The sequence below is a fragment of the Mesocricetus auratus genome, unplaced genomic scaffold (genome assembly GCF_017639785.1).
Source record: "Mesocricetus auratus isolate SY011 unplaced genomic scaffold, BCM_Maur_2.0 Super-Scaffold_6730, whole genome shotgun sequence".
NCBI classification, from domain to species: Eukaryota; Metazoa; Chordata; class Mammalia; order Rodentia; family Cricetidae; genus Mesocricetus; species Mesocricetus auratus.
In genome coordinates this window covers 60,499,670-60,526,540 of record NW_024429184.1, presented here as the reverse complement: position 1 = coordinate 60,526,540, position 26,871 = coordinate 60,499,670, and the positions used below count along the sequence as shown (strand labels likewise).

The window sequence follows — 26,871 nt, the reverse complement described above, 5'->3', positions numbered from 1 at the left end:
TGCGCCCGGGGGCGGGGAGGGCCGAGCGGAGGGAGGGCCGATGCCACTGCAGCGGCCGGCGCGTCCCGGCGCTGGGTTATATAGCGCCGTGTGCGGCTGGCTCTCAGAGCCGGCTGGGAGCGCTCTGAGACGCGGGCGTAGCTACGCGGCGGAGCCCGGCGGCGCCCGAGTGACAGCGGCGCGAGTGCAGGGCAGGGGACCCGCGCCGCGCTGGCAGCTCGAGCGGTTGGCAGCCCTCGCGTGCGCCCCACAAGTCGTCCCTCCCCGGCGCCGCCCGCACCCTCCCGCAACTTGAGTCAAGTTGACAACTCCCGCGACCCGAGCCACCCGCACGGCGCGCCCCTGCCCTAGGAGGAGAGGGAGCCGCTGCAGCGGCTCGGGGGACGTTCCGGGGGGCGGCGGCTTGGCCATGAGGGCAGCGCGCGACGCCTAACTCGTGGCTGTCACCGCCGCTGCAGCGGGACCGGACGGCTGGGCGCTGCGGGACGAGCAGGGGGCCGCCGGCAGGAGGTGCCCAGCCGAGCAGCAGCAGCCGCGGCAGGCGTAGCCCGTGGCCACCGCGCCGAGCCCGGGCGGGACTGGCCCCGCGCACTTCGGCCCCGCGGCGTTTCGGGGGGCGGACTCCGGGCGCAGCCTTCGCGTCCCGATCGTGGTGACAAGCGCTCCCGGGCCCAGGAGCTGGGCTATCCGACTCGGGGAGAGTGAGGACACCGTGCTGGGCTCGCGCGGGACCCGGGGCGTCGCGATGAACATCGTGGTGGAGTTCTTCGTGGTCACTTTTAAAGTGCTGTGGGCGTTCGTGCTGGCCGCGGCGCGCTGGCTCGTACGGCCCAAGGAGAAGAGCGTGGCCGGCCAGGTGTGTCTCATCACGGGCGCGGGCAGCGGCCTGGGCCGCCTGTTTGCCCTGGAGTTTGCCCGGCGCCGGGCGCTGCTGGTTCTCTGGGACATCAACACGCAGAGCAACGAGGAGACCGCAGGCATGGTTCGTCACATCTACCGGGACCTGGAAGCGGCCGATGCCGCTGCTCTGCAAGGTAATTGCCCGTGCATTGTTAGGTCAAATGTCTCCCCACCCGGGAGGGTCCCCATAACCCACGGTCATGGGCAACCTCGCTCTCCAGGAAAAGAACACCTACTGATCTCGAAGGCGAGTGGAATTTGCCCCTTGTTAAGAGAGCACGATTTTCCGTGTTAGGAGAGTGAAAGTGCACGAAAACCCTGTTTCTTCAGCAACACGCTGGGGTTTCCTAAACTCTGTCAGGAGTGGAAGGTTGGGGGGGGGTCCCTTGCTGTTACTACAGGTTTAGATCCGAAAGCAGTTTTCTCAGTCTGACTTGCATGTGGCATGATGGGAAGCTGAAGTGTCTTTGGGAAGTTGTTCCTACAATGGACTTGTAGCAGTTATCTTTTTTCTGTGAAATCTGAGCGGCTTAGGCTAGAGCTGTGTGGATGGTTTCACTATAACTTTAGCTCCGGGGAATAATTACATTGTTTCCCCATCCTTAAGTAAATGCTTTAGTTACCAACCCAGAGTAGCTGAGAGTGATTTGAGAGAGTGCTTCAATGATTTCAGACCTTTTGTAAACTTCTTTCACGGTCTTGGTGTACCCCGATCTGCTTAACAACTAGTTTGTATCTGAAAGCAAAATGTAAGCCTAAGTTGAGATCATGAGCGGCTATAGATTAGATACTGGTCTAGGGAATTTGATGGTGGCTAGATTGGCTTGGGCTCCACTCTCCCCCATGCCTGTCATTTGTTACCAAACTTACCAGAACCTGTGTGTTTTTATGTATGGTTCAAAATGTTGCATTTTCAAAGGTAGTGTGCAGGGACAACAAATTTGGACATTTGTGCTCTCTGCCCAAATCTAAGAGAAGGCAATATTCATTTTTAAGGAAGGGATTTTGATTTTATGCTGTTTGAACTCTAATATGGTAAGCTTGCATATTAACTTCTAAATTCCATCTATGAGATTAATTCTTAGGGGAATCAGTTTAAAGACAAACCAGTGACCTCCATGCTTTCATTAGAAACTTCTCATTCATTTCTTGCCTTTGAATGAGTTCAGATTGTTGCTTGCAATTTGGATTTGTGAGCCCTGGAATGAATTTCTGTTTTAAGGGTAGAGCTCTCTAGCTTCCTCCCCGCCCCCATCTGAAAACAGGAATGTGTAATGTGTGTTATTCTCTGGGCTGAGATCAGTTCTTTGCAGGTGTCTAGCTCCAGCAAGTTGATCCCATGTGGTCTACTTGTATAGGACTTGCCACAATTACATGACTTTCCCCTAAGCAACGTTGTCCAGTAAATTGCTGTAATTCCCAAAGACTTTCGGGTGGAGGGGGGGAGGCAGCTGTAAGCTGAGTTATTGGCAAGCATTACTGTGTTAAAAATTTGAAGCTCACTGTAGTACTTTTGCTTTGTATGATTTTTGTCCTGCTGACTGCCATGTGGCTTACTTTCTGCATCCCTTCTCTCTCCTCCCCTCATCTGAGGACAGCTGGGAATGGTGAGGAAGAAATCCTGCCCCCGTGTAACTTGCAGGTTTTTACCTACACTTGTGACGTGGGAAAGAGGGAGAATGTCTACCTGACAGCCGAAAGGGTCCGCAAGGAAGTCGGTGAGGTCTCCGTCCTGGTCAACAATGCTGGTGTGGTTTCTGGACATCACCTTCTGGAGTGCCCTGATGAGCTCATTGAGAGAACTATGATGGTCAACTGCCACGCACACTTCTGGGTAAATATAAATGTCCATGTTTTTATTCCTGGCTCCTCCATGAGAAGGCTGGGAAAGAGAGACTCATGGAGGCATCCGGTGGCTTGCACGCTAGCACACATCTAATGAGCTCTTCCCACCAGTGTCTGGTTATTTTGAACGGCTCCCCTTCAGTATGCCTTAAGAAGATAGAAATCGGTGATGGGGAGTCTCTTTGAAAGATTGCTGTAAAAATAACAAGAGCGAGTATAAGCCCTGGCTTTGTTTATTTAGCTTTCTGTTGAGTTTACAAAACCCTGGTTCTTATGAATTTGTAAAGTCAGGGGTTAGGCTTCCAAACTACTGCTCAGACACATGTTAGAAAGTGCCAGAAATTCTGAGCTCAGCATCTGTGGTTCATTGGGAGTGGTCAGGCCACCCTGGCAGCTACTTAACATACATCGGTCATGCGCATTGTTCAGATGGTGGACATCTCAACTATCAGTTTATCTGGTGCCTCTCAAATGAGCAGTCATCTTGAAAGGACCACAGAGAGGGGAAGGGGATGCATGAGGCCTGGTGTGCCAGGGACTCAAACAATCCTGCAGCATCCAGAGACATCAAGGGATCTACTGTTCCCAGGGAGACACTGTAGCCCCAGTTTTTTAGCTGAATTGTCAATAAGGGTAGATGCAACACTTTTCCCTCTAATTCTGTGCTGATCCATCTTACACGTTTTTCCTTGTGTAGACAGAAATAATCCAGTGAGAGAGGAAAAGGACAGCTGAGGGAGCTCAGTGGTAGGGTGCTAACGGAGCATGCACCAGGCCCTCGGTCAGATCCCTGCTCTGAGGGGAAAAGGACGAAAGGTAGAGAGACAGGATTTTACCTCCATCAGCAGAGATGCCGTCTAGTGGGACTCAACAAAGAGCTGTTTCTTCTAAATAGGTCACATTAAACCTCATTAATCTTTAAGAAACTGCTTAAAAACTTAATATGGCTTCCTCGGTGTTCAGATATTGCTTGTCTAGTATCTGGCTCTTCTCAGGCCCTAGATGCTTATTCTAATGTTTTATTTGAAAACATTAACTTTACATAATTTATTCCTAAGCATCTAGAGATGAACATATGAGAGTTGAACTCACTCAATGTGGCATTTTAAATGAGTAAGGAGATCCCCCTGTGAGCACATACATGTACATGTTCATAGGTATGCAGTAAATGTGCAAAGCAGACAAGCCTCTGCTGCTGCAGGAACAGGCATCAAGTGTCCCAGCACTAACATGGGTGAGTAAAGGGCAACTGAATGGACTTGGCCAGTTGATTTCTCAAGAATTCTGAGTTAAAAAAAAAAAAAAAAAAAGCAACCCCAGGCCAGGCGTGGCAGCAAACACCTTTAACCTCAGCACTCAGGAGGCAGAGGTAGATGGATCTCTGTGAGTTCAAGGTTAGCCTGGTCTAATAACATAGTGAGTGAGGTCATCTAGTGCTACATAGCAAGACCCTGTCTCCAAAACAAACAAATAAAAACAGGGTCAGCATCTGAAATAAAAACAAACTGCTGGCAGAGCATAACTTCCATATTTGAAATCTCTGGATGAGCTGCCACAGAAATTCCAGTTGATTCCAGTTAACTTGTCAGCCTTGGAAAACATACACATCCACTGAAAGATTAATATTAACCAGAGACACTGATTTTTTTTCCCCTCAATAACCTTTGAGGTGATGCAAGATTTCCTAACTATAAACTTTAACCTTTACTAAGGTCTCTCAAGTTTCACCTTCTTGACTATTCTCTGCATAAGCATTTTGCTAACTTATAAAATTTTAAATATACCCAGGTTTTTAAGGAAACGGCACAGCCTTCAGTTCAGTGTGTATCACAGAACAGTAGATCTTTAGACATAAAATTCAGATTGTTAAGAAAGACAATCCCCAGCCTCCCGTGAAAGGGTGCAGACTCATGCTAGCCCACCATCCAGCTACTCTCTCACATAAAGAAGACATCACATAAGCTCTTACCCTGGATCCGAATTCATGTACCATGGGTGCACTGCACCTTCTTACCCTCCTCGTTGAGCTTTGGGAAGTTGCTTAACCACACAGTTTAGGGAGTTCTTGGAAGCCTGGTTGGTAATGACATCACTTTGTATTAAACTATGGGAGGCTCCTGAATTCTCCAGCTGTTTTTCTCCTAAGCATCTAAACTTAAGAATTTATTTTCAATATTGAGTCAGAAAATTCATTTTAGTGTTGGAATTTCTGACTTCTTGCCAAGACTTCACAAACCTTTAGAGAAGTTGAGAGTTAGCAACTGAAACATAAAAGGAGACTGCTTTTAATCTTTCCAGTGGTTGCTGGGGGTGGGGGTTAATAGTATTGATGAGTGCCACTTAAATTTAGCTTCCATTCTGGTCCTCTGAGTTGAAAATGGTAGTAGGTTTTCAAAGATGTGTTACTTTGGCTTCTACAATTCTTGTTTTAGAAGAAAATAACCAGTGTGTCTTTTGACTATGCCTGGGCAGGGAAAAGAAGTTGCCCCATCCAGTTAAAAATGTAGATCCTCTGAGCAAAGAGTACATTCACCTATTTGGACAGATCATCTTGAGCCAGACTTTTAAAATGCAGTCGGCGTCTGTTTTCACAGAATAACAAGTTGTGTGTTGACCCTGACTCAGAGTTCAAGTCATGTTCCTGGAGGGTAAGGAGAATAGCATGTGACTTCCACCTTGGAGGTGCCTGGCAAGCTCCAGCTACTGGGTTTACTGTCCCCCAGGTCCCTCTTCCTCCAGTCTTCCTTCCTCTAAGGTCTATTTCAAGATGGTGATGTAAGCTGCCCTCCCAACCCTTGCCTCTACTGGTGTCTTGGATTTGGAAGCCAAGCTGTAAGGAGCTTTAGACTGTCTCTCTCTTTCAACACCCTGCTCTCTGGACCCTGCACATACTAAGCAAGCACTTCACACCCCTCCTCCAGAGCTATACCCCAGCCTATCCCTTCTTTCCCAGTGAAGCTGGGCTTAAGTGAGTTATGTAAAACCTTGTGGTTTGTTTTTTCCTTTTCTGCTAACTTTTTGTGGTATATATTGTCATTTTGTCCTTTGATGCACAGTAAGTGCCTTTAAAAATAACTTTGTCTACATTGTGCCTTACATAATAACAAAATTGATGACAGATTGTCTGGTGGCAGTTTGTTATACCCCCCCACATACACCTGGAACTGTACTCTAACTTAGTTAATGAATATTTGATCATATGTAACGTACTTCTGCTTAAATATTTAGAAGGTAACCTATTCAGAGAGCTCACACGGGTCCATGCTGTGGATTCTGAAAGGGGAAACATCATGCTGACTAACTCGTGCTAGCGACCTCGAATCAGGGTTGCCTTCCATTCATTGTCTGGATTTCCTTTGTTTCTTAGCCACATTTTCCTTGCCCCACCTGTGTAGTCTTTTTTCCTCAGCGTACTAAGCCTACTTCTGGGTGCAAGGCTTTTGAGAAGACAGCTGTTGTGACCAGTGTGAATCAGACGCAAATAACGCACGGCAGCCACCGTTCATTTTCCCTGTGACTCGGGCCTCGAGAAGAGCCTGCATTGCTTCCTGCCTCCTGAGCTACACGCACTTCTGCAGGCTGCGGAGGCTTTTCCATTAGCTCTCATATTTGGCACAGCCCTCCAGTCAGCTATGACACGAACCTACACAGTTGTTCTGTCACTAGCAGATCTTCCAGGAGCCTTCTCTTAGGGAAGGAATGACATGGGGGTAGGCTTTAGCCAACCTGGTCTGCTGTGGAACAAGACCACTGAGAACAAGTGTACATTAGCATCCACGTCATTCACACAAATGCTGTCTGAGTGAGAGGCAAGAACTGGAAAACACTCTCTGGGATCCCACCAAGTGACATACAAGCCTGGCCACCATACAGTAACAGCAGTCTCTTATTTCCTCAAAATAATTAACTTAGCTTCACTTACTATTTATTTTTCTGGAGAGGGAATAGAATCTTAGTTTGTTTCTGAGCCAGAGTTTATCTGTAGGTCCTTTTAAACCAAGGAGCTGTGCTTGGCCTTTTTCAAGATAGCAAACTGATCCCTGATAACCCAAAAGAGGAAAGCAAAAGCATTCAACCTCAGGCCTTTATGTGCAGAAGAAATCTTCCACGGTAAAGGACTAAATCTGTCACATAGCTAGTGAGTAATTTACTTCTATTGATATGGTAGTCAGACAAGATAATTGGTAGTTAATTAATAGACCACTTAACTTAAAAGGTTTCACAGTTTTAAAATACTAATTACTGAATTCAGCATTTATCTATATCCAAACGTCTAAGGTCTATTTAGTTAAAATCCATCCAAGAAAAGTAAAAGCCCACCAGCGAGATCAGAGTGAGGCAGCACTTAAACACATTAGTGTGCCACATCATACCCAATAGCTCAAGAATGGCCCCTCACCATTAATTTTTGAGTTCTTATGTGATTTACTGGTTTTTAATCTTCTATACTGTATTCCTGTATTCTCTGACTAGAAATCTAGTTTGGCTTAAGCTCTCTTAGAATCTAAGGTTGCCCCCCACCCCCACCCAAGGTACTCAAAATTATTTGTCAAATGCTTCTTCTTCATACTATAATATTATAAAAATCTTTTCTAGAATGTCACTTTCCTGTTTTAGGGTAGCTGATGAAAATGTGGGATTTGTTACCTGTTTATGTGTAAGCCAGAAGTGGCTTGTGTTACCCAGTACCCGTCCTGTTTGTAACAGCGTGGAAACGACAGAAGTAAAGATGGCGTCTGAGCCGAGGTCCATGTCGTCATGCCTTGTCAGATTTCCCGTGGTAGTTGAAAGCTGATGAAATGTCTCTTTAGATTGACAGTTGCTTGGAGGCATGTGCATCTGTACTGTGTACACAGCAGGAGATCGCATGCTTATGAATTTTGAATTTCTATATTTGATATATTGCTGGGCCCAAATCTGTTGCTCCTAAAGATGAAAGTTTACCACATGATAAAATGTACTTTACAGGGAACAAGACACTGTCTCGAATAAAAAGCATCGCTCCATCTCTGATACAGTATAATCTGTACCTGGTTATCAGACTTAGGGAGCACCACTGGGTAGGCAGTGCCTTACATTCTCAGCTGTCTGGGCGGTTAGCAGTGCTCCCTCATTGCTTGATGCAGGGGATGTCTGTGTTCTCACAGAGTATGGCATTGATGGCCTCCTTGAAATGCAAGGCTTTAGTCACCTTCTCCCCTTTCCTCACCTCAGCTCTCCACCTTGAAAACATTGGCTCCTTAGTGCAGTGTGCTCACACCAGCTCTCTGTGCTCTATCTAACTGGGTGATCTGTTTCTGTTGCCTAACCGATTTCTGCCACCCTCCTGGCTGTTCCCTGTTCCCCTAAGCCTGTGAGAATGCTAAGCTAACTCCTTCACCCTGGCTGAGTCACCCAGCTTGACTGCGGTTGCCTATCCTGTCAGGCTCATTCATTGGGCACCAAGTTCTTTTGGACAGATCTCCACTTCATCATCTGTACCTCCGTTGCCTCTCACCTGGAGTTACCGAAACGGTGTTGAGTTTGAAATATGCCCACTTAAACCCTTGTGTGACCGTGTGTGCGCTCACAGTGGGAAGTGGAAGGCCATTAGCACGGTGTCTTGAACGTTCCACAACTGACTCTCATCTAGCTTCCCAGTTCAGCACCTACTATGTCCCCTGGTATGCTCTCACCTCACCTGGACCAGACAGTTCACTGTCCCGAGAGTGCTTCACAGAGCTTCTGCCACTTGACACAACGGAAGTTAAATAGTGTTTTCAAAAAATGTCAAATATGGTGGCTTACGCCTGTAAACCCAAATTTTAGGAGGCTGAGGAGGATTGTCATGAGTTAGATGCCAGTCTGGGCTTCGGAGTGATCCCTTATCTCCAAGGGACAGGCAGATAGATGCATGTCACACTTATGAAAAGAGAAATAGACTCCAAATGTGTCCACTTAGGCCAAATAATGTCTTTATAAGATGGACAGTCCCCAAATTCTTTGTTCAAGGAATGACCCCTTGTTATCTGATCACAAATGACTTGTACTATTTATCTCCGTTTCTTGAAGCAAAGTTGGTATTTGTTCTCTATGGCTGGGAGTTTCTGTGCCCAGGGTTTTACTCATTATCTGCCGAGTAGAAATTAATCTAGAAGACGTGTCAGAGTGGAACATTCTTTAACCCATGCTCATGTTAGCACTGAGTAGCTTTTTCAGAAAGACTGAAAGGAGAGTGAGTACCGTTGGCAGAGTCTTAGCCATTCCTTGCAGGACTGCTCCCTGGGCTAGGGGAAGACACAAACGCAGTAGTTAAACATACAGCCACCCACGTCCTCTCAGTTCATTCTCCCCCTTAGCGTTGGCTTTTGCTCCAGTTGCTTGTGAGCCATCCAAGATCTTTGGCAAATTCCAGTGGCTTGAGTCTGTGACCTTAGTGAATTAATTTAGTGACAGTCAGAAAATTACTGGAAGAACTTTATAATCTCACTTGAGAAGTAGAAGAATTTTAAGTGGGAATCCCTTTATGTGAGACTTTTCTTAGGATAAGGGATATAAATAATGCAGAGTCACCTAAAATTGGGCTTCAGTTCCTTCAGAAACTAAAATTAAACCTCTTGAGCTGAGGCAGCTGGCCAGCTTGCCTTTCTCCAGACCCCGCTTTGTGGGTGAGTCTGCAGAGGACGGGCTTCATTTATTTACTTGCTTGTTTTGTTCTGTTCGGTGATAAATAGTAGGCAGGTGACCGTGGTACACATGGCCACTGGCCTTGAGAAAGGTCATTTCAGCTGGAAATCCTGAGAAACAAAAACACCCCTTGATCAGAAACGTGAAAGTTCATACTAACCATATGATAAGGTTGAAACAGAAGCAAAATATTTGTATAGAATTGCCTTTGGGCTACATATATGTGCTAAGTATATATGAGAAACATAAATGAATTTTGTGTTTAGATCTGAGCCTCATCCCCAAGACCCCTCATTATGTATATGCAAATATGGAAAAATTCTAAACCCTTCTGGTTCCAGGCATTTTGGATTAGGGAAACAAGATGTTTTTGAACCCCAAAACTGTACTTTGCTAAAGTTCCACTAGGGGGTGTCATGGCAGGGCAGATTTATATCTTATTTCCTACAAACATAAAACATAAGTACATTTTCCCTAGGAGAGAGGAACCTTTTTTATTAAATCTTTAGAGTATGTAAGAAAATAAAAAAAAGAGTGTAACAGTCATCAGGAATAGGGATCTACCTCCTGCCTCACTTGAGTGGGTTAAATCCAGTGTTTGAGCCTATAATTCCCAAACTCAGACTACAATGTGTTAATCAGACTAGATGGTTTAATTAGTGATTCCTTATCTCAGAGTGTAATGCAGTTGTTAGCTATCCGGAGAGCCTTGGTGTCCTGGAAGTTCCTTTCAGGCTGCCCCCCCCCAAAAAAGCATAATTAGCAAATAAGTCAAGGGAAGGGAGCTTTGGCTTCTTTCTCTCTGAACATATAAAGTGGGAAGGCAGCATCAGAAAATGTCCTTTCATTGTGACCTAACCCTGGCTGGCATGGCCTTGGGGTTTAGTCACACTTCCTGTGACATACCTGGCCGACCAGTTTCAGTCTCTTAGATCTCTGGGTTTATGCAGGCTTCCACATCCCCCCTCTCAAGAAGGGTTTCACCCACAGGAATGCTTCCCAAGTGCGGCCTGTTCTTGAATTCCTTTTTTCCTTTTCATTGTATTTATCAGTTCTCTTAAAACTCAAGTTCACACCTGTCAGGGGCAGTTTCCCTAAATGTCAGAAACAAAACTAAGTGGACCGGGAGAAAGTGAATCTCCTTTGGTACTCACAGAAGGGTCAACAAATGCTACTACAATGTTTAACAAGTAAGGGCCATTACTGGGAACCCTGAGAGCTGCTGCCGTCAGCCCCTTCCAATGACAAGGCACTTAGAACACATTCACATTTGAAAACAAAACATTGCTTGGTCTGTGAAGCTTTCCAAGATCACACGAAGGCTTTTGCTGCTTGCAAAAAATGTGTTGCTTTTCCTTCAAATACCTTAGTACTGGAGTTTTTGAATATTAACAAGGTTTGGTTTCTTAGTGTTATTCTAAGCAATGAGGCTCTAAATAACACTTCCCAAATCAGTGTAACTGGGAAAATATTTGTAGTGTAAGTTACGTAAACACATGGGTATTTTGAGGACAAGTGAAACTTAAAATTCAAAGCTTCAGTTTTCCCACCTGCAAATTGTAATTAGCATACAGCCCCCTACTGATTTCTCAAGGGTTTTTAAATGGGTCGCTTCTAAGGTCTCTTGGGAAAGAAACATAGAGGGTAATTTGTGTAATCAGTTATTTTAAATACTTCTGCACAGACTCATAGTAAAGTATTTTTAACCTGGATTCAAGTATTTTGGTTCGTATTTAAAGTAGTTGTTTTCAGCTCTCAGTCCAAAAGGGCTGAAGAAAGGAATTAGAAGAGAGGTGTTACTGTGAAGTGTTTCTGCCGTTTCCCAGCATCCCCTGGGATTTGAAGAAAGACAAGGCGTGTGAAACAACTGTTCAGCAACACGAGCCACAGGCTTCCCCTGGTGCTTACATCCGGGCTTTTAACCCCGAGTGTGGCTGGTGCTGTGTGGAGGGCAGGGGGGACTGGAAGCTACTCACAGTAAGAAGCAGGAACTGCAGGCAGAGCTTGAAGAAAGAAACAAGAAGCAACCCAGCCCAAACAGACAGCTGTCCACCAGAACAGCCCACAGACAGATACATCCTTAACCAACCTCCATCCTCTCACTGTACTGTTGATGGATTTAAGCTGGCAGAGTCTTCATAGGCATTCACCTTTCATTTGAGACTTCTGTCAAGTTTGAGTGAAGTAGCACCATTATCCTTGGTGCTAGAGCAGTGATCTCAAGGTAGATGGAGACTTCCTTCAGGTCCTCTACAAGGAAGGCTGGCGGGCGGTAAGTCCCACACCCTCAGCCGAAAACTCCAAGTTAGAACGTGCAAAGTAGTTACTAAATGTTCAAAGCTCTTGTACAGTAGTTTTTCCTGTGAGTCACATATAGTTTTTGCCCTCTGGTATAATGTAAGAATCTTCAAATGTGATTTTTTTATTAGCATGGTAAGTTTAGCAATAACTTATTAACCCTACCTAATATCCCCAGAAAGTTTGCTCTATAAATTAGACATGCATGTAAAATTCTAGCTTGAAGAATCAATGTCACACTAGAATTTTATTACCAAAGTCCAGCTCCAGGCTTTTCTGTGCCCTTTGTGTAATTTCCCATGGTCCTTACTGGAGATGGCCAGCATCTTGGAGAGTCATGTGCTTACATCCCTGGTCACCCAGCTTCCTTCCTTCCTTCACTTTCTGGGTTATGTCAGCCTTGCTGACTGGACCTCAAAGGACAGCACAGGACAAGGCCTCTTCAACACAGACAGATGAACAAGACCCTGTAAATGCTTGGTGTGGAATTTCAGTCACAATGGGTTGAGTTTGTTTTGTTTGCTTAGCTCCTGGGAAATGCAAAAATCTTTTTTTCTATTCCATAAGCATCTTATGGGATCAGAATTCCAGATCACGGTATAAGGCTTCTCGTTAAAAATCTTAATCATGGGTTTTCAAAATCCTGCAGTTTCTACCAGCTGATACTGCTGCCAAAACATCTGACTCGCACAGAGGTGATCTTTTCTGGTGGATTTTCTCATGGGCTCATCAGAGCCTGGAAGCTGGGGTTGAATTGCTCCAAGGAAAGCTAGGAAATAGAAGGGGTACTGAGCTTGTCAGGTTCGCACTGTCAAGACAGCCACACCTTGAGAGCATCTATGGATTTTGACGCCTGGTGGGTCTTTGAGACATTGTTCTAGTGGAAATGGGGACATGCTAGTGCAGAAGGTGACCAAGGAAAAAAGACATACTGTGGACCAAGCACTCACTCATTTCTCTATACAAGGCACTAGGACCCTTTAACTGATAAATGGTGGCAGCTGGGGCTGCTAGAACAGTGCAGGACAGGGTGGGTGACCGTGCTTTGCTGGTTCGCTAGGAGAAGTAGATTCACAGTCACTTAAGTCCACCTTGGCTGCTAGTCCAGAGCACTGATGAGGAGGGCAGCCCCAGCCTACCCTCTGAGATCTGCATGTGATGAGGCAGTGGCTGCCTCACCTCTGTCTGGAGAGGAACAGCTCTTCATTCTAACCCTGCTTTCTCAGCCCTGCCCGCCCTTTTTTCTTAAGCTAATCAGCCTGTTAAACTAGGCAGATGCCTTGTACACTGTGGATGGAGCCCACCCTCGTCAAGATTTCTTTCTTTAAACAAACAGAAAGTCTGTGTGTCTGTCTCTGTGTCCCTTACTCTTCTTCCTTTCTTCCTTCCTTCCTTCCTTTCTTTCTGTGTGTGTGTGCACGTGTGCGTGCGCGCGCTCATGTGTTGGAGTAAATGCAGATTCACCCATTCTACAACACACCAGTATTCCTGTGGAGATCAGAGTGTCTGTTCTTACTTCCATGCTATTTGAGACAGGTTTTCGTGTTCACCATTAGATATGCCCTGCTGGCTGGCCTATGATAGGAACTTCTGAGGCTGCTCCAGTCTCCATCTTCCGTAGGAGCTCAGGAAGTACAGACACAATACTGTGCCCAGTTTTCCTGAGTATCTGACCGTTCAAACTAGCGTCTTCCCAATTACACAGCAAACTGTTTATCTACTGACACCACCCAACCAAGAGTCATTTATTATCTGTTTTTCAGACAAAGTCTTGCTATATGGCCTGGGTTGGCCTGGAAGTCAGTGTCTTCCAGCCTTAGCCCTTCAGTGCTGGCATTCCAGGAAAACACTACCACAGCCAGCTAGGTTTTTTTCTTTTCATTTAGGTTCAGATCTAGGGTTTGAAAGGGCAAGTCCAGGGTGCCCTTGTTCCTTTGTCTCTCCAAGTCACTTTTGTCTTTTGCTGTAAAGCTGAGTGGCAGAAAATGAAAAGCTGTGTACCTTCCTGCCTAGAACTGAAATGAGCTCTGGCCATGGTTTGCTGGCTGGTGGACAGGGCCATCACCTGAGGGCCATCACCTGTGCTGCTCTGCTTGAGCCCCGCCCCCAACCCAGGATCCCAGGGTCCTAGCCTTTGTGGCCATTCAGAATTGCTGAATGACTGGGTTGGGGGAGGGGGCTCACATGTACTTGCTATGCTTAAAAGGACATTTTCTTGTTCAGAGTTCACAACTTCATAATAGCATTCGGGGTGGGTTAGCCGGAGCTGACTAACGTGATTGCCTTTTAGTGCTGTTCTTTGCTGAGGGATGCAACTCAGTAGAAAAGCACTTACCTAGTGTTACATGGCATTGAACTCCAACACCAGAATGTATTCCTAACCTTTAGAGAAAAGCATTCTGGTTGTATATGGAACATGCTTTACTGATGGCCATGGTCCTTGGAGGATGGCTTTCAAGAGGCAGCTTTGCCTTCGGGCGTGGCCAAGCTTTGAAAACATTTTTTCCTGTCGGCTGGATGGAGTTGGCATTGAGTGAACAGGAGAGGCATGCTGAGTCAGCACTCCCAGGTGCCCCCTAAGACACCAAACTTCCTGGTGGCCCTGAGTTTGAGATACTCTGCTGTAGCACCAGATCCCACGCTGCTACTTAATGCAGTCACCTGGGGAATATGCCCTGCCTGGTTTTCCCCTGGGGATTCTGGGATAGCTGGTGGTCTATGGCCTGGACATCAGGAGAAGAACTTCCGAGATTGTTGTGGTGTACTGCAGGATCTGAGAACCACTGTTTATAGGAAAAGGTGCTTTCTGTAATTCTGAAAGTTCCTCAGAGAGCCACAAGTGTTTTGTTTTTGTATTGTTAGCTGCTCCTAATTCGGCACAGGTTCCATAGGCTGTCAGGAGTTAACCCCTTGATTACACTTACCCTGTGTTAAGTAAGCAAGTCTTTTTAAAAACTTGTAAGCACATTAGAAAACAGTGAAGAATTTGAACTATTTGCACTCATGGATTACAAGGGCTGATGGTTAAGGGGCCTTTGGAACAGGGTCAAAGATGTCTGGCCACTTGCAGTGGCCTGAGCAATGGCTAGGCTGGCCTGCATGTGCTCGTGCCTTCTGATGTAGCTCCTGGTCACTAGTGCAGAGCCACAGTGCCTGCCCTTCAGAAGACCTGTCAGTTATGGCTTCTGGGAAAGGGTACAAGTGTGAGACATGGGGTTTGGCAACAGTCTTCCACTCATCAGGTGATACGGCTGCAATTTTCTGAGTTGTTTTCATTATTCCATTAGAGTTATTAATAGTAGGTGAGGGGCCCAAGCTTGAGAGCCCTTGGACCTCTGCTTTGATCATCTGGGGATCGGTGGGGAGCAGGGAACAGGGGAAACAGCATTTCAAAATCCGTGCATGCATGGAACTGCCACAGACTCAAGTAAGACAGGGGAAAAAATGGCAAGTGTTTCTCCCAGACAGTTTGTGATTTTCAATAGATAAAAGTATGAATGCATGTTAAATTATGTGAAAAGGTGCAGCCACAACAACAAATAAATATTTAATGAGTCGATGTTTTACTGATCACCAGATGCTGGCAGCTGTGTAATAGAGTTGAGTCCTTATTGAGTCATTTACGAGAGGCTTAGGCAAGGAATACTGCAGTGTGAAGACCTGTGCTGTGAGAGCTGGGTGCTGAGGGACAAATGGAGGGATTTGTGAGCAGAAAGCATAGACCCTGGAGGCCTCTTTTTGCTAAGAACTGGCAGTCGGGACTTGTGGGTTCTAGATTCCAAAGAGCAGTGCACTTTCCTGCTGCCCCTTCCTTCCTGATCCTTCTTTGTGTATTGCAGGCCCTACAGTGTAAGGCAATGTTGGAATCACAGCTTCTGCCCTGGGCTACTCCATCCCATCTTTAGCAGTGGGAAGACAAGTTAATGAAGCATTTATTTTTGCTGAATAACTAATAGTGTCATCATCTAGGTGTTCATTTGAAAAGCTGAGCTTTTATTAGCTTCTTAGTTGCAGGGCAACTGTAGGAGTCTTCTTGTGCATGTGTGTCAAGTATTATCTGCTGATGCTGTTCAATTTTAAACCATTGCCTTTAGCTTCACAGTCAGAAATGTCTTAAAGGCTAGGAAATGCAACACCCCTTCTGTATTTAACACAAATGTTGGATCTCAGTGTAATGGGCATTAAGATGTACCTTGTGTTAAGGCTAAAAGAATAGTATTTCCAGGCTCCAATGCCCTGGGGCTCCAGTGCACAGGCATTCAGAGACTTTCTGCCTCTGCAATGCCCAATGGGACAAGGAGCACGGGCTCTCGTGCAGCTACATGACAGCAGGATCTGTCAACTGCATCTCAAAGAATTAACCAGTGCATTCCTAGCAAATATGCTTTATCCCTCAGCTGTAGGTGTTTTTGTAATAAAGACTGCTTTTATCAAGTAGCACTTGTCTATGGCCAAGTGATATTATGTTTGTTATTATCATTATATATGTGACATTATATTTATTGATAAGATACCTTCAAATCTATAAAATTCAAAGTAGTTAGCCATTTATTCCTTATAAAGTATAGTGTGTCATCTCTTGTACTCTTTGAGCATATTAGTGATTTATCCTATTAATCTTCCTAACACAATTAGCTGTATTTCTAGTGTCTTAAAAAGTCTTCACCAGGGCCTTGTCTGAAAAAAGCAGGTGGATGGAGTTTGGGGGGGAATGCACCCACACAAATATGCATATACAAAAGTTTTCACTATTCCATTAGAGTTTTCCAAAGCAGTGACTGGGGCCTCACAGAGGATGGCCAGCAGATTCCATGACAGTCTTGTGAATAAGCAGAGTATTCTCCTGTGAGCCTGATAAACACTCTGGAGGCAGCACAGGTAGCGTGAGCACACACACAAGGAAAGGTATTTGCCCCTGGGGGACACAGCCCTTCCATGTGTGAAACCTTTGCTCAGTGGAGTCTCGTGGTATTCCTCCTCCTCTTCATCTGAATTCTTTCCTTCCCTATATTGTATATCATACTGTCATTTGGAGACCTGAAACCCCTTAACTGTGTATGTCAGAGCTATTAATCCATTTCTCACTGCAATATAATTCATGATCCAGTTTGGAAATGAGTTTCTACTCGTCCTTGAATATTCAACTCTGAGAGACAAATACTTTGAAATATTTCTTTTTAAAGATAGCTTTTCTAAAATTGTTCATAGAATGGTCTGGCAAATGCATAAAAGTGTAGTGTGGAACCTTTTTCTATTGAGAGAAATGAATTTTCCTCTCAGTGTCTGTGAACTTGAAATAGCTCAGCTATGTGAGACACATTCCGCATGTCTCGCCTGCACCTCTCTGGTGCGATGCCTCTCCAGATCTCAGAAGTCAGATTTGCCGGGTCCCGCGTTTCTCCACATCCTTTTGTTGAACCTAATTTGTTCTGACACTGCAGCTGCAGGCTCATGCTGCCCAGTCGTCATTAAGAGCACCAAGAGCAATCTGGACAGTGGACTGTTGGAAGTTAATTTGGTGTAAACGTCGCTTTCAAAGATTCTGCAAGCTGTAGCATGCAGTGGCCCGATGCAGCCACCTGCTTCTCTGTTGGGAAGGCCCTGCTCAGGGTGTGAATGTGACCTGTACAGTTCCTTCCAGAGTGCCCAGAGCTTTGACGAGGGCCCTGAGGAGCCGTGCAGAGTGGAATGGAATGCCAGTGTTCATCCAGTGGCCTTCTTTCCCCTTTTTCTCCTCTCCTTTCTAATCTCATCACTATCCCTTAGCTGCCAGCAGATTATGGTATTGGAGACTTTTGATACAATTAATCACAGATTATTGAAGTTCATACTTTACAGTCTGAATCAATTATTAAAGAGTTTTCATTTTTACAACTGGGGGCAGAGAAACAAACACTAAGCAGTCCTAAGTCATTTCCATCTATAAATGTACTGAGCCCTCTTGTTTCATATAAGAGTTGTTGGCATTGTGACCAATTGTGGCTTGGCTGGTGAAACACTGGATCTCTTCCTGGTTTTTAGATGTGTGAACAAGAAGCTAAAGCAGAGTACAGTTGTATGAATTTAGGGACGTGGGAAGCCTATCAGCCACTGTGGGCTTCAGCCAGCTGCCCAGGCTAAAGACCCCATCTAGTCTGCCTCTGCGGGTGACTTGACTCAGGCCTGATGGTCAGTGGACTTTCTGAGCTGCCCCCTTGGGATCACACATGGAGCACATGCTTGAGTTTGCATCTGAAGTCACTCAGGTGTGAGGCTCAGACTTGCCCTGTATAGTCTTCTAATGACTCTTTGAGACAAAGGTGAAGATCATGAACCTTAGCTTGAACTGACTGGTGTCATGGCAACTAGCACTTCACCTTCTGCTGGTCTCCACCTCACACATGCCACAGTATTTGTGCACATTAATAATTCATTGCCAAGTGCCAGATTTCTTTGTGCTGTCAAGCTGTGTCAAGGACGGAATACACTGTGCTGGCTCAGATGTCACCTAGCAGACTGTTGAGGACAAGAGGAATTAGAAAGGAAAACTATTCAGCTTACTTTAGAAAATTCCCGAAAATGCCATGTTTTCTAGTCACCATTTGCAGTGTTTTTCTTACAAAGTAAGAGTCAAAGTTTATTTAATAGTGTACCTCATACCTCAGGTGAGTTTACTTGTGGCAAGCTGTAATTGCCCATATCCATTCAGGCAGCAAGGCGATGGACAGCAGCCCCAGTGCACAATCACACATACTTGACTTCAGGAGGGCCAGGAGTAGGGACTTCAGGGACATTGAAGTGACCCTGCTGTGGGTACTGATAACCTCAGGCTTGTCTTTGCTTAGCAAAGGGGAAGGCCTCATGACAGTTTGTGCAAGTGGCAGGAAACGTGCAGGCTGACTGTGGCCTCAGATGGCTTCACCTCTTAATGCCAACAGCAAATTGTAATGGGCATCTCCAGGAGTGTAATGATTTGTAGCCTTACCTACAGTTGGACACTTTCTAAATAACAAATAGGTGCCTTCATCTTAAAATGTAAAATGTACAGAGGCACATTCTGTTTCCTTATACAGACATTTGCACCTATTAGGTGAAGAAGTCATGTGCTTTAAAATGAATACTAACCAGTGGTACTTTAAAAATTAAGACTAGAAGAGGCTTGTATCAGAACAAAACATTCCTCCCCATATCTCATTACAAGCCACTCAAATGGTTCTCTCCAACAGTGTTTGTAGTGCACACGTAAAGACTAATTATGTGGCCGTATGTGGATCATTTTACTTCTGCCCCTCTACCAAAGTAGCTTCACTTTCCAGACAACATTGCTGGTGGGTGGGAAGGACACCAGAATCATACTGTTTTTACACTTTGTACCAACCGTCATATGAACGGTAGACACGAACTGACTGAAGTTTGATGCACAGATGAGTTTAGAATTCTGCTTAAAGACAGGAATGGAAGAATGGGACCAGGTCCTGTCTCACTAATCACTGCTCGGCCAGGTTATTGCATAGTACCTGCAAATAATAGATGGTGGGAATATCTGTAAAATGGATACATTCATATCACCAGATTCCTTCCTAAAGGGAAGAGGGGACATTAATCAGTTTCAGCACTTTGCAACAAATACCGTTGAAACCTAGTTGGAAACTTGTTACCTGCCTTTGTTCTGTGCTGGGAATCTGGGTAGCGGCTAACACCTGTAGACAGGATCTTAGCACATAAAGCCTGACCCTCATCAGGATCTGCCTACTCTGGTGTGTGGGTTTTCAGTCGGCCAGTTGCAGAACACAGCCACCTAAGCAAGAAGATCAAGATGTTATTGGCATTTTAGACTACGTGCAGTTTCTTAGCATTTAATATCAAGTCCTTGTACTTATCTATGTTAAGAACTTTTAAAACAAAAAAGTTTAAAAGGCACTAAATTTATCCCTGTCTTTCAACACTAGGCAAACTTAATATAGACAACCCCTCCAACTCAGAATGGTTTGACTCAGGCTCCTTTGACTTTGTGATGATTTGAAATGGTAATATGTTCAGAAGGAAGTGTGACTTGAATTTCGATCTTTCCCTGGGCTAGCAATAGATGCTGCAGTCGATCTGCACTTGTGCCCAGTTGTAGGCTTACACACGCTTGAGGTGGACCAGGATAGGCCTAAGTGTTCAGTAGACTTGGTATAGTAAATGCCCTTTCCACTTTCAGTGAGTTTATAGGTCAGCTTATAAGTCCCTAGAAACGACCTCAGATGAACCTTAAGAACACATTTTCCTGGAGCTGAGGAGATGGCTTAGTTCATAAGATGCTGCTGGACAAGCATAAGAACTTGACTTGGATCGCAGCACCCACATGAAGTTCAGGAATGGTGGTATGAGTCTGTCTGCTGCCACTGGCAGGGGACACAGATTCATCCCTGGCATTCACCACTCAGCCTGTCTTGCCAGTCGGTGAGCTCCAGGTTCAGTGAGAGACCCTGCCTCAAATCTAAGGTGGGAAAGTAATGGAGGAAGATACCTGATGTTGACCTCTGGCCTCTGCATGCACCCATGTGTACCTTAACTCCATACACATACATACAGAAAACAGTCACACATACATAGTTTCTAAATGAACAAAGCTAAAATGCAAGCTTTAGGCTTTTTACCTCATCTCCAAACATTAATCTTAACTAGACTTTTTTGTTTGTTTGTTTTTGGTGTTTTCAAGACAGGGTTTCAGGGTTTTGTTAGCCCCAACTGTCGTGGAACTCCCTCTGTAGACCAGGCTGGCCTCGGACTCACAGAGATCCACCTGCCTCTGCCCTCCCATGTGTTGGGATTAAAGGCGTACGCCACCTCTGCCCAGCTCAAAGATGTAGATACTCTTAAGACTTCATATTTAAGGATATATTTTCACTTTAGTTTGGAGTGTATATGCTCCTCTAGTTCAGTTTTGTGATATAACAATAACTGGTGAGTTATGGCACCTGAAGTCTAGCCTTTAAATGACTCGGAGTGCCAGCTCTTTTGTGGTATCAGGCCCCTATTTACTGCTACTGTTTACAGAGAAACACAGTGGAACCAAAGCATTCATGTTCCTGACAGCAAACAGTGTGCTGGTCCCATGTGGTATGAGGGGGATTCTGTCCCGGTATTTATAAGACTGGTTGACCAATATCTCTGAGCTTGCCTGGGAGAGCCAGGTAAGAATAAAGCAAGCAGAATCAAAACTCTGTAAAACACATAGTGATATGTTAGGGTGAGTGATATACACTATACAACTTTAAGAAATGTAGATAAAGACAAGCTGGTCTAGAATAATATTAAACAGTATGACCTGGGTTCATGCTAGACAATGCTCTGGTTCAATCTCTGATGTCACATACACATAGACCAAAATATCTTCAAAAAAGAATTTTGCAGGAATCTTATTAAGTATTACTAACAATATTATTGGAGATTCCAGTGATATAGAGCATTTGAAAATTATTTAAAAGCTAAGTAAATAAGCAATTAATATTACAGTCTGGTTTATACGGGATAGGAATGAGGGCAGATGAGAGTGAGCTTGGCATGGGTTCCAAAGGAGCCCCAAACAAATGGGATGTGGCTTGGGGGATGGGGTGCCCTGTGACAATCCAGGAGATACTTGACAAAAATTCATCTGGCAACTGCTGCATGAAGGGGAGCATGGGAAGCTTCAAAATTAATGGGCCACTGTTTTTGATCTTGCACACACGAGTTATCCAAACACATGCTCAGACTCTGATACCTTAGCAGGAGAGTGTTGGAAATGGAACGCAGCTCTTCTCCAAGGAGGCTGTGCAGTGTTTTGTCTTCTGAGGTCGTAAATCATGGGGACCAGTGCTGGCAGTAGACCATAACTCAACAGTAGACAGATTGCTCTTCACTGCTTTCTGTTAAGAAGCAGGTTATAAAGCTGTTGGGAGCCTGGTGGGATGGTTTATAGATCATCTTAAGCAATTCGAAGGATCTTTTTGTTTAAATACAGCCTTGTGTCTTGGAGACAGGAGACAGCAGTTTAGTAAGGAGCCCATGTAACCTCTGATATTGCCACCTTGTTGTGGGCCTGCCCTGTCATCTGCTGCTCTGAGTGGGTGGACTTCTGCTTTGTGGGAGAGATCCTGAAGGTTCCCCACAGTTAACTGTGATCCTTCTGAAATGCTACAGGTTCCCAGCATGATTTGTCACTAAAATGGTTCTGTGCTTTATCAGTGTTTATGTTCTAAAATAACTCACCTCCTGCTAGTTTACTTTGACTGTTAAACCTCGGGTGCTGTCCCAGAGTGCTAGGATGGCTTTTCATTCATGGGTCTGTCACCATGGAAACATTGTCATGAGAAAAGCAACAGTATGGGGCACCTGCTGGTGGGTTGGCTGGAAGTTGCTCATAGACCAGAACACAGCTGAACCACAAGGCCTGAGCATGAGAAGGCCTCTGACCCAGGAGGGGTTCAGATTAGCAGATCAGTATCACTTAAAGGTGATAAAGAGACTTCTCCTAATGACTCTCTTTTCATCTCTGGACCTCAGCTCCCAAAACTCTTGGGTCACAGCTTTGTTGGTCGCAGCTATAATAGGCCTAGCAGGGCAATGCTACAGTGCTAATTTAGCCGGGCACAGATGGAAGATATTTTCAGATGAACTGGGAAATGTAATTTTTACAGCTCCGAGATGGGGCATGTCAGTTCTAAAGCTTGCATCTTTCTTCTTTCAGACCACTAAGGCCTTTCTTCCGACGATGCTGGAGATTAACCATGGCCACATTGTGACGGTTGCGAGCTCCCTGGGGTTGTTCAGCACGGCCGGAGTTGAGGTTTGTTAGCTCCAAAGTGTTTTCTTCATTTACACAGTTGGTCTTGCAGTGAACACATCACAAGAGGCCTGCTACCACACCTTCTGGTCAACAGTGTCTCCCTCTAACACAGGACGGGCTGTGGAGGAGGGGTCCTTCTCCACTGCCATAAAATTACTGGCACCAGTTTAGCAAGTTGTCACAGTATAGAGGAGGACAGGCCACAGAGCCCATTTTCATTAGCAGCCTGGCTGGATGGTAGAAGGCACAGGGTCAAGAATGAACCCATGGAGTGACCAGGCAGTGTGGGGAGAACAGATAAGTGAGGTCAGAGGCTCACATTGTGTTTTGGTCAACCTGCCAAAAGTAAGCTGCCTGCTGCTAGCTCGTTAGATGAGGCACTTATGGCCAGGAGCAGGGGCTGCATAATTGTGTAGACCGGCTTCTTAACCCAGTCTCAACTGTGTGCAAATGGTAAAACGCACCTACATTGTCCTGTAAGACTTGGTTTACAGCTGCCTCGAGAACTGAAAACAGCCCTCCTTGCAAACATGTAAATATGTCTATGCCATGTGCCCTAAAGTCCTAACTGAAACTCAGAAGATGTGGGGGCTATATGCATCACTACAGCGTATAGCCCAAGGTAACTTGTCTTTGTCCTCCTGGTATTAATGTAAGCAAACAGTTTCTCTCAGGACCATTTGTAAAGTTTCCAGGCACTTCAAAGGGAAGCTCTCACATTTTCTCACTCCAGCCTCTTAGCTCTCATAGAACCCTTTGCAGTGATGTCCCCAAAGTAACATGATGCTTGGTTGATGTGGCCAAAAGTGTTTTTCTGTTTCTGTTGTTGGCTGGAAAATGTTGTTTGTGCTCTGGACCACATCACATATATGTCCTTTAAGACAGCCTCCTTCTCTTTGCTTGTTACCTGTAACCTTTTGTACTAAACATCTACCCAAACAGAACCAGGATGCTGCAGATCAGTTGGAGCATGTACAAAAGACTCAGTATTTCTGTTCTCTCTCTCTTGCTCAGGATTACTGTGCCAGTAAATTTGGAGTTGTGGGTTTTCACGAATCTCTGAGCCATGAGCTAAAGGCTGCTGAAAAGGATGGAATTAAAACAACTTTGGTTTGCCCTTACCTTGTAGACACGGGCATGTTCAGAGGTTGCCGAATCAGGTCAGTGGGAACCATCTTCTTATTGATAGAGTAACATTAGGAAGCTGTGTGGAGTTGATCTGCAGCCAGCCAGTCTTGCACTTTAATTGTCAGTAGACAAATCAGCCTTAGCTGAGTGTGGGGGCAACTTCTCTAGGGGCAGGGGCAGGGGCAGGGGTATTGTCAGAAGTTGGAAACCACACTAGTGTCTACATAGTGAATTCCAGGCCAGCCAAGGCTACAAAGTGAGACCAGCTAAAGAGGAGGAAGGGGAGCTAACTTTTAGTTGTCCAGTTATGGTCTGTAGTATGGATGTGTGAGATTGACAAGTGAGAGTTTGGCGCCACACTGAGACTAACTTACGGGGATTCATTTTGAGTATCAGAAAGGAATGGGCTTCTCTTCAACTTCCAGAATTTTTTTTTTAGAAGCTACATCCTTAAGAGTTATATTATTCTCTACTGTTAGTATTGGCAGATGATGATTCCAAGAGAAAAGTCCTTAATGTGACTTTACACTGGATATGAAACAATGTTACTGCCACAAAGGACTACATGCCACATTACAGATTTGAAAGCTTTTTCTCTGGCAAATGTGTAGAGCTAGATTTAGTCCAATAAGACGAAGTCATTTAGAATCACTAACAATGAAATGGGATCCCCTCACACTTGGGAAGGGGGCATGTGGGAATATTAATACCTAAATGTTGGGTTTTACTTGACATGCTCTCCACACAATAAACACAACTGTGAATGGGCAGGGATTTGCTGACGTGGAGCTCTTTGCTTGGGTGACCATATGAGGCAAAGGACAATTGTCAAGGGCCCCTGTTTGTTTAGACTTAATGAGCCTGGCAAGTGACAGAGTGATTTGAGTCATTCCAGTCTCCAGCTGGCACTAAGTCTAGACTGAGAAATTAGGTCTAGGGCTGGGGACATGGCTCAGTGTTGGAGCATGTGCAAGGCCTGGGTTTGGTTCCTAGCTCGAAAAAGAGAATGAGGGAGAGAAGATAAATTGAATTCTAGGTCTGCCTCTCATCCTTTGCATATACCTGTGTTGTACAGTGTGCCTAAGGCATGTTAGTTTGGTTCTGCCTAGGAACCTGTCTGTTGCCCAGGGTCCTGTTTTCCACTTAGCATAGTGGCAGGTGCAGAGGTTCAAAGCTGCGATAAGACAGAGGAGGCATTGTTCTGCGTTTCCACGAGATTTGCTAAATTAAAATGAAGGTAGGTCCTTCACCTCAGGGACTCCTTAGAATATAGCTCGGCACCCCTTTCCTCTGGCTCTGACAGTCTCATCTAGGAAAAGGCTGTGTAGTTGCTTATGCACCATTTTGGCTATGCCTAATAGAGAAAACCGCACTGCTGCTCGAGTTTAATGTTTATAACAAATGCCTCCTGTTTCTATTCAGAGAAAAGCATCAGAGTGATTTGAAATACATCTCGTACGACTTCTCAACAGCCTAATCTCATTTTATAGAAAGGCCAACTCATTTTGCTTATCTTTCTCCTAATCTATTTACTAGGTAAGACAAATGAAGTGTGTTTATAATAGGAAAATGTGAGGCGAAACAAAAATACCATGAAGGAAGCAGATGTTCTGAAAATCTTGTCCCTCAGTTAACATCACAGTATTTTGGTGTATTGTTTTCAGTCTTCCATGTTGAGTTAATTCTGAATCTTATTTTTCAATATACATTTCCAGAAAAGAAATCGAGTCCTTCTTGCCCCCTCTGAAGCCTGATTACTGTGTGAAGCAGGCCATGAAGGCCATCCTCACCGACCAGCCCATGATCTGCACCCCCCGCCTCATGTACATTGTGACCTTCATGAAGAGGTAACTGAGGGCCTGCCCTGCCTGTCCCCAGAGCTGAGGAGCCATGGCCTGTCGCTTGCTAACTGTGCCCTTTCCTTTGCAGCATCCTGCCTTTCGAAGCGGTGGTGTGCATGTACCGATTTCTAGGAGCCGACAAGTGCATGTATCCCTTCATTGCTCAAAGAAAACAAGCCACAAACAATAATGAAGCAAAAAATGGAATCTAAGCGTGCTTTGTGCGGAGTGCCATTTCTGTCAGGCGGGTTCAGGGCACGCACATCAGCAGTGCTGACAGTCTCTGGGTTCTAACCCCATGGTGACTTTTTCTTTTCTAATCAACTCTTTTTAAGAAATAATAAAATGTAAATTAACTGACTAGAGTGCTTGAAAAATGTGAGCTTGGATTTTTGCCAATGGGGCCTTTTTTAGGCAGGGTCCTAAAAATGAGTCCAGTATTTAGACAAGCACTATGTGACATCATTATTTTTTTAATGAACAGAAAGTCTAGAAATGATGACTATAGTGTGTTTCATGTGTATGATTTTTCTGAATTCCCACAGAATTCATTCGTTCACTCATTATTGTGAAAGTCTAGCCAGCTGGCACCCTTGTGCATTCAAGGACTGACTGCTATGTTTTGTCATGTGTTCTGGGTTCTACTCACACAAGTATGGGTGGTTTGCTCATGTTGTCTGTGGGTTTAGCTCTTGTAAAGAGGAATGTTTGATGTCAGTTTGAGATCATTCCAGTCTGAACATCACAGAAGGTCAGAGGGTCTCTTTCTCATACTTACAATGACTAAAAAATTAGGTGGTTTTTAAATTCGATCTCTGAAACACTAAACCGAATGTTTAGAGACATGGTTAATCAAAACGATTGTACATTTTCTACCTGTGCAGTTTGCTGCATACAGACAGTGCCCTTTCCTCGGGAGCTGCAGAGTCTTGTTTGGGGAAGGGGACCTTGTCTACAGAACACAGTAGCTCTGCAAAGAAAGTTTCTGAAAACGGGAATTTCTGCATTAAAAAGTCCCCATGTTTGTGCCAACTCTGATTAGTGTGGGGAGCAAATCTTGTGTGAAGTATTGTGGAAGGGTGTAAAGATTTCTTTGAAAGGTTTATTCACAATGTAGAACAGCAAATGACATTTTTACAGTATTTTTTTGTAAAGCAAACTATTTTGTGCCTTGAATTTGGTATATGTGTATTAGTGAAACATTGTAAAAGTGAATCTCTACCTCTGTATCTACATGTGTACCATCCTCTTGTAAATGACTATGAACTGTTATGTGATTGCTTTTGTTTGTTTAGGATGTCTTGTTTAAACCGTGACCAATGTTTAAGGCTGTTAAAATAAGCCTACTTTTACTAATCGGGAGGTTTTTCTAGAAGACTAATTAAATACTTACATAACTGA

General features: G+C 44.8%; 1 protein-coding gene across 2 annotated transcripts; it reads left to right on the top strand.

The window, feature by feature from the left end:
* Positions 1-52: 52 nt before the first annotated feature.
* Positions 53-26,871, top strand: Rdh10 (retinol dehydrogenase 10). Of its 2 annotated transcripts, none has more exons than XR_005875626.1 (6): positions 53-1,034; positions 2,499-2,734; positions 22,403-22,501; positions 23,516-23,661; positions 25,052-25,165; positions 25,345-25,462. XR_005875626.1 is itself a non-coding variant. In XM_005066769.4 (6 exons), the coding sequence occupies exons 1-6, from the start codon at positions 746-748 to the stop codon at positions 25,680-25,682; spliced, it is 1,026 nt and encodes a 341-aa protein (XP_005066826.1). In that variant the 5' UTR covers positions 72-745; the 3' UTR covers positions 25,683-26,871. The 2 variants fall into 2 exon arrangements, 1 of the variants encoding a protein (XP_005066826.1); XM_005066769.4 differs by lacking the exon at positions 25,052-25,165 and adding an exon at positions 25,559-26,871 and having other exon boundaries at positions 72-1,034; positions 25,345-25,476.

Excerpts from the sequence above, each read along its gene's own strand:
- Rdh10 (XM_005066769.4), top strand. The coding sequence starts at position 746 with ATGAACATCGTGGTGGAGTTCTTCGTGGTCACTTTTAAAGTGCTGTGG. Across the intron at positions 23,662-25,344 it reads TTCAGAGGTTGCCGAATCAG|AAAAGAAATCGAGTCCTTCT; the intron begins GTCAGTGGGAAC and ends ATACATTTCCAG. Across the intron at positions 25,477-25,558 it reads ATTGTGACCTTCATGAAGAG|CATCCTGCCTTTCGAAGCGG; the intron begins GTAACTGAGGGC and ends TTTCCTTTGCAG.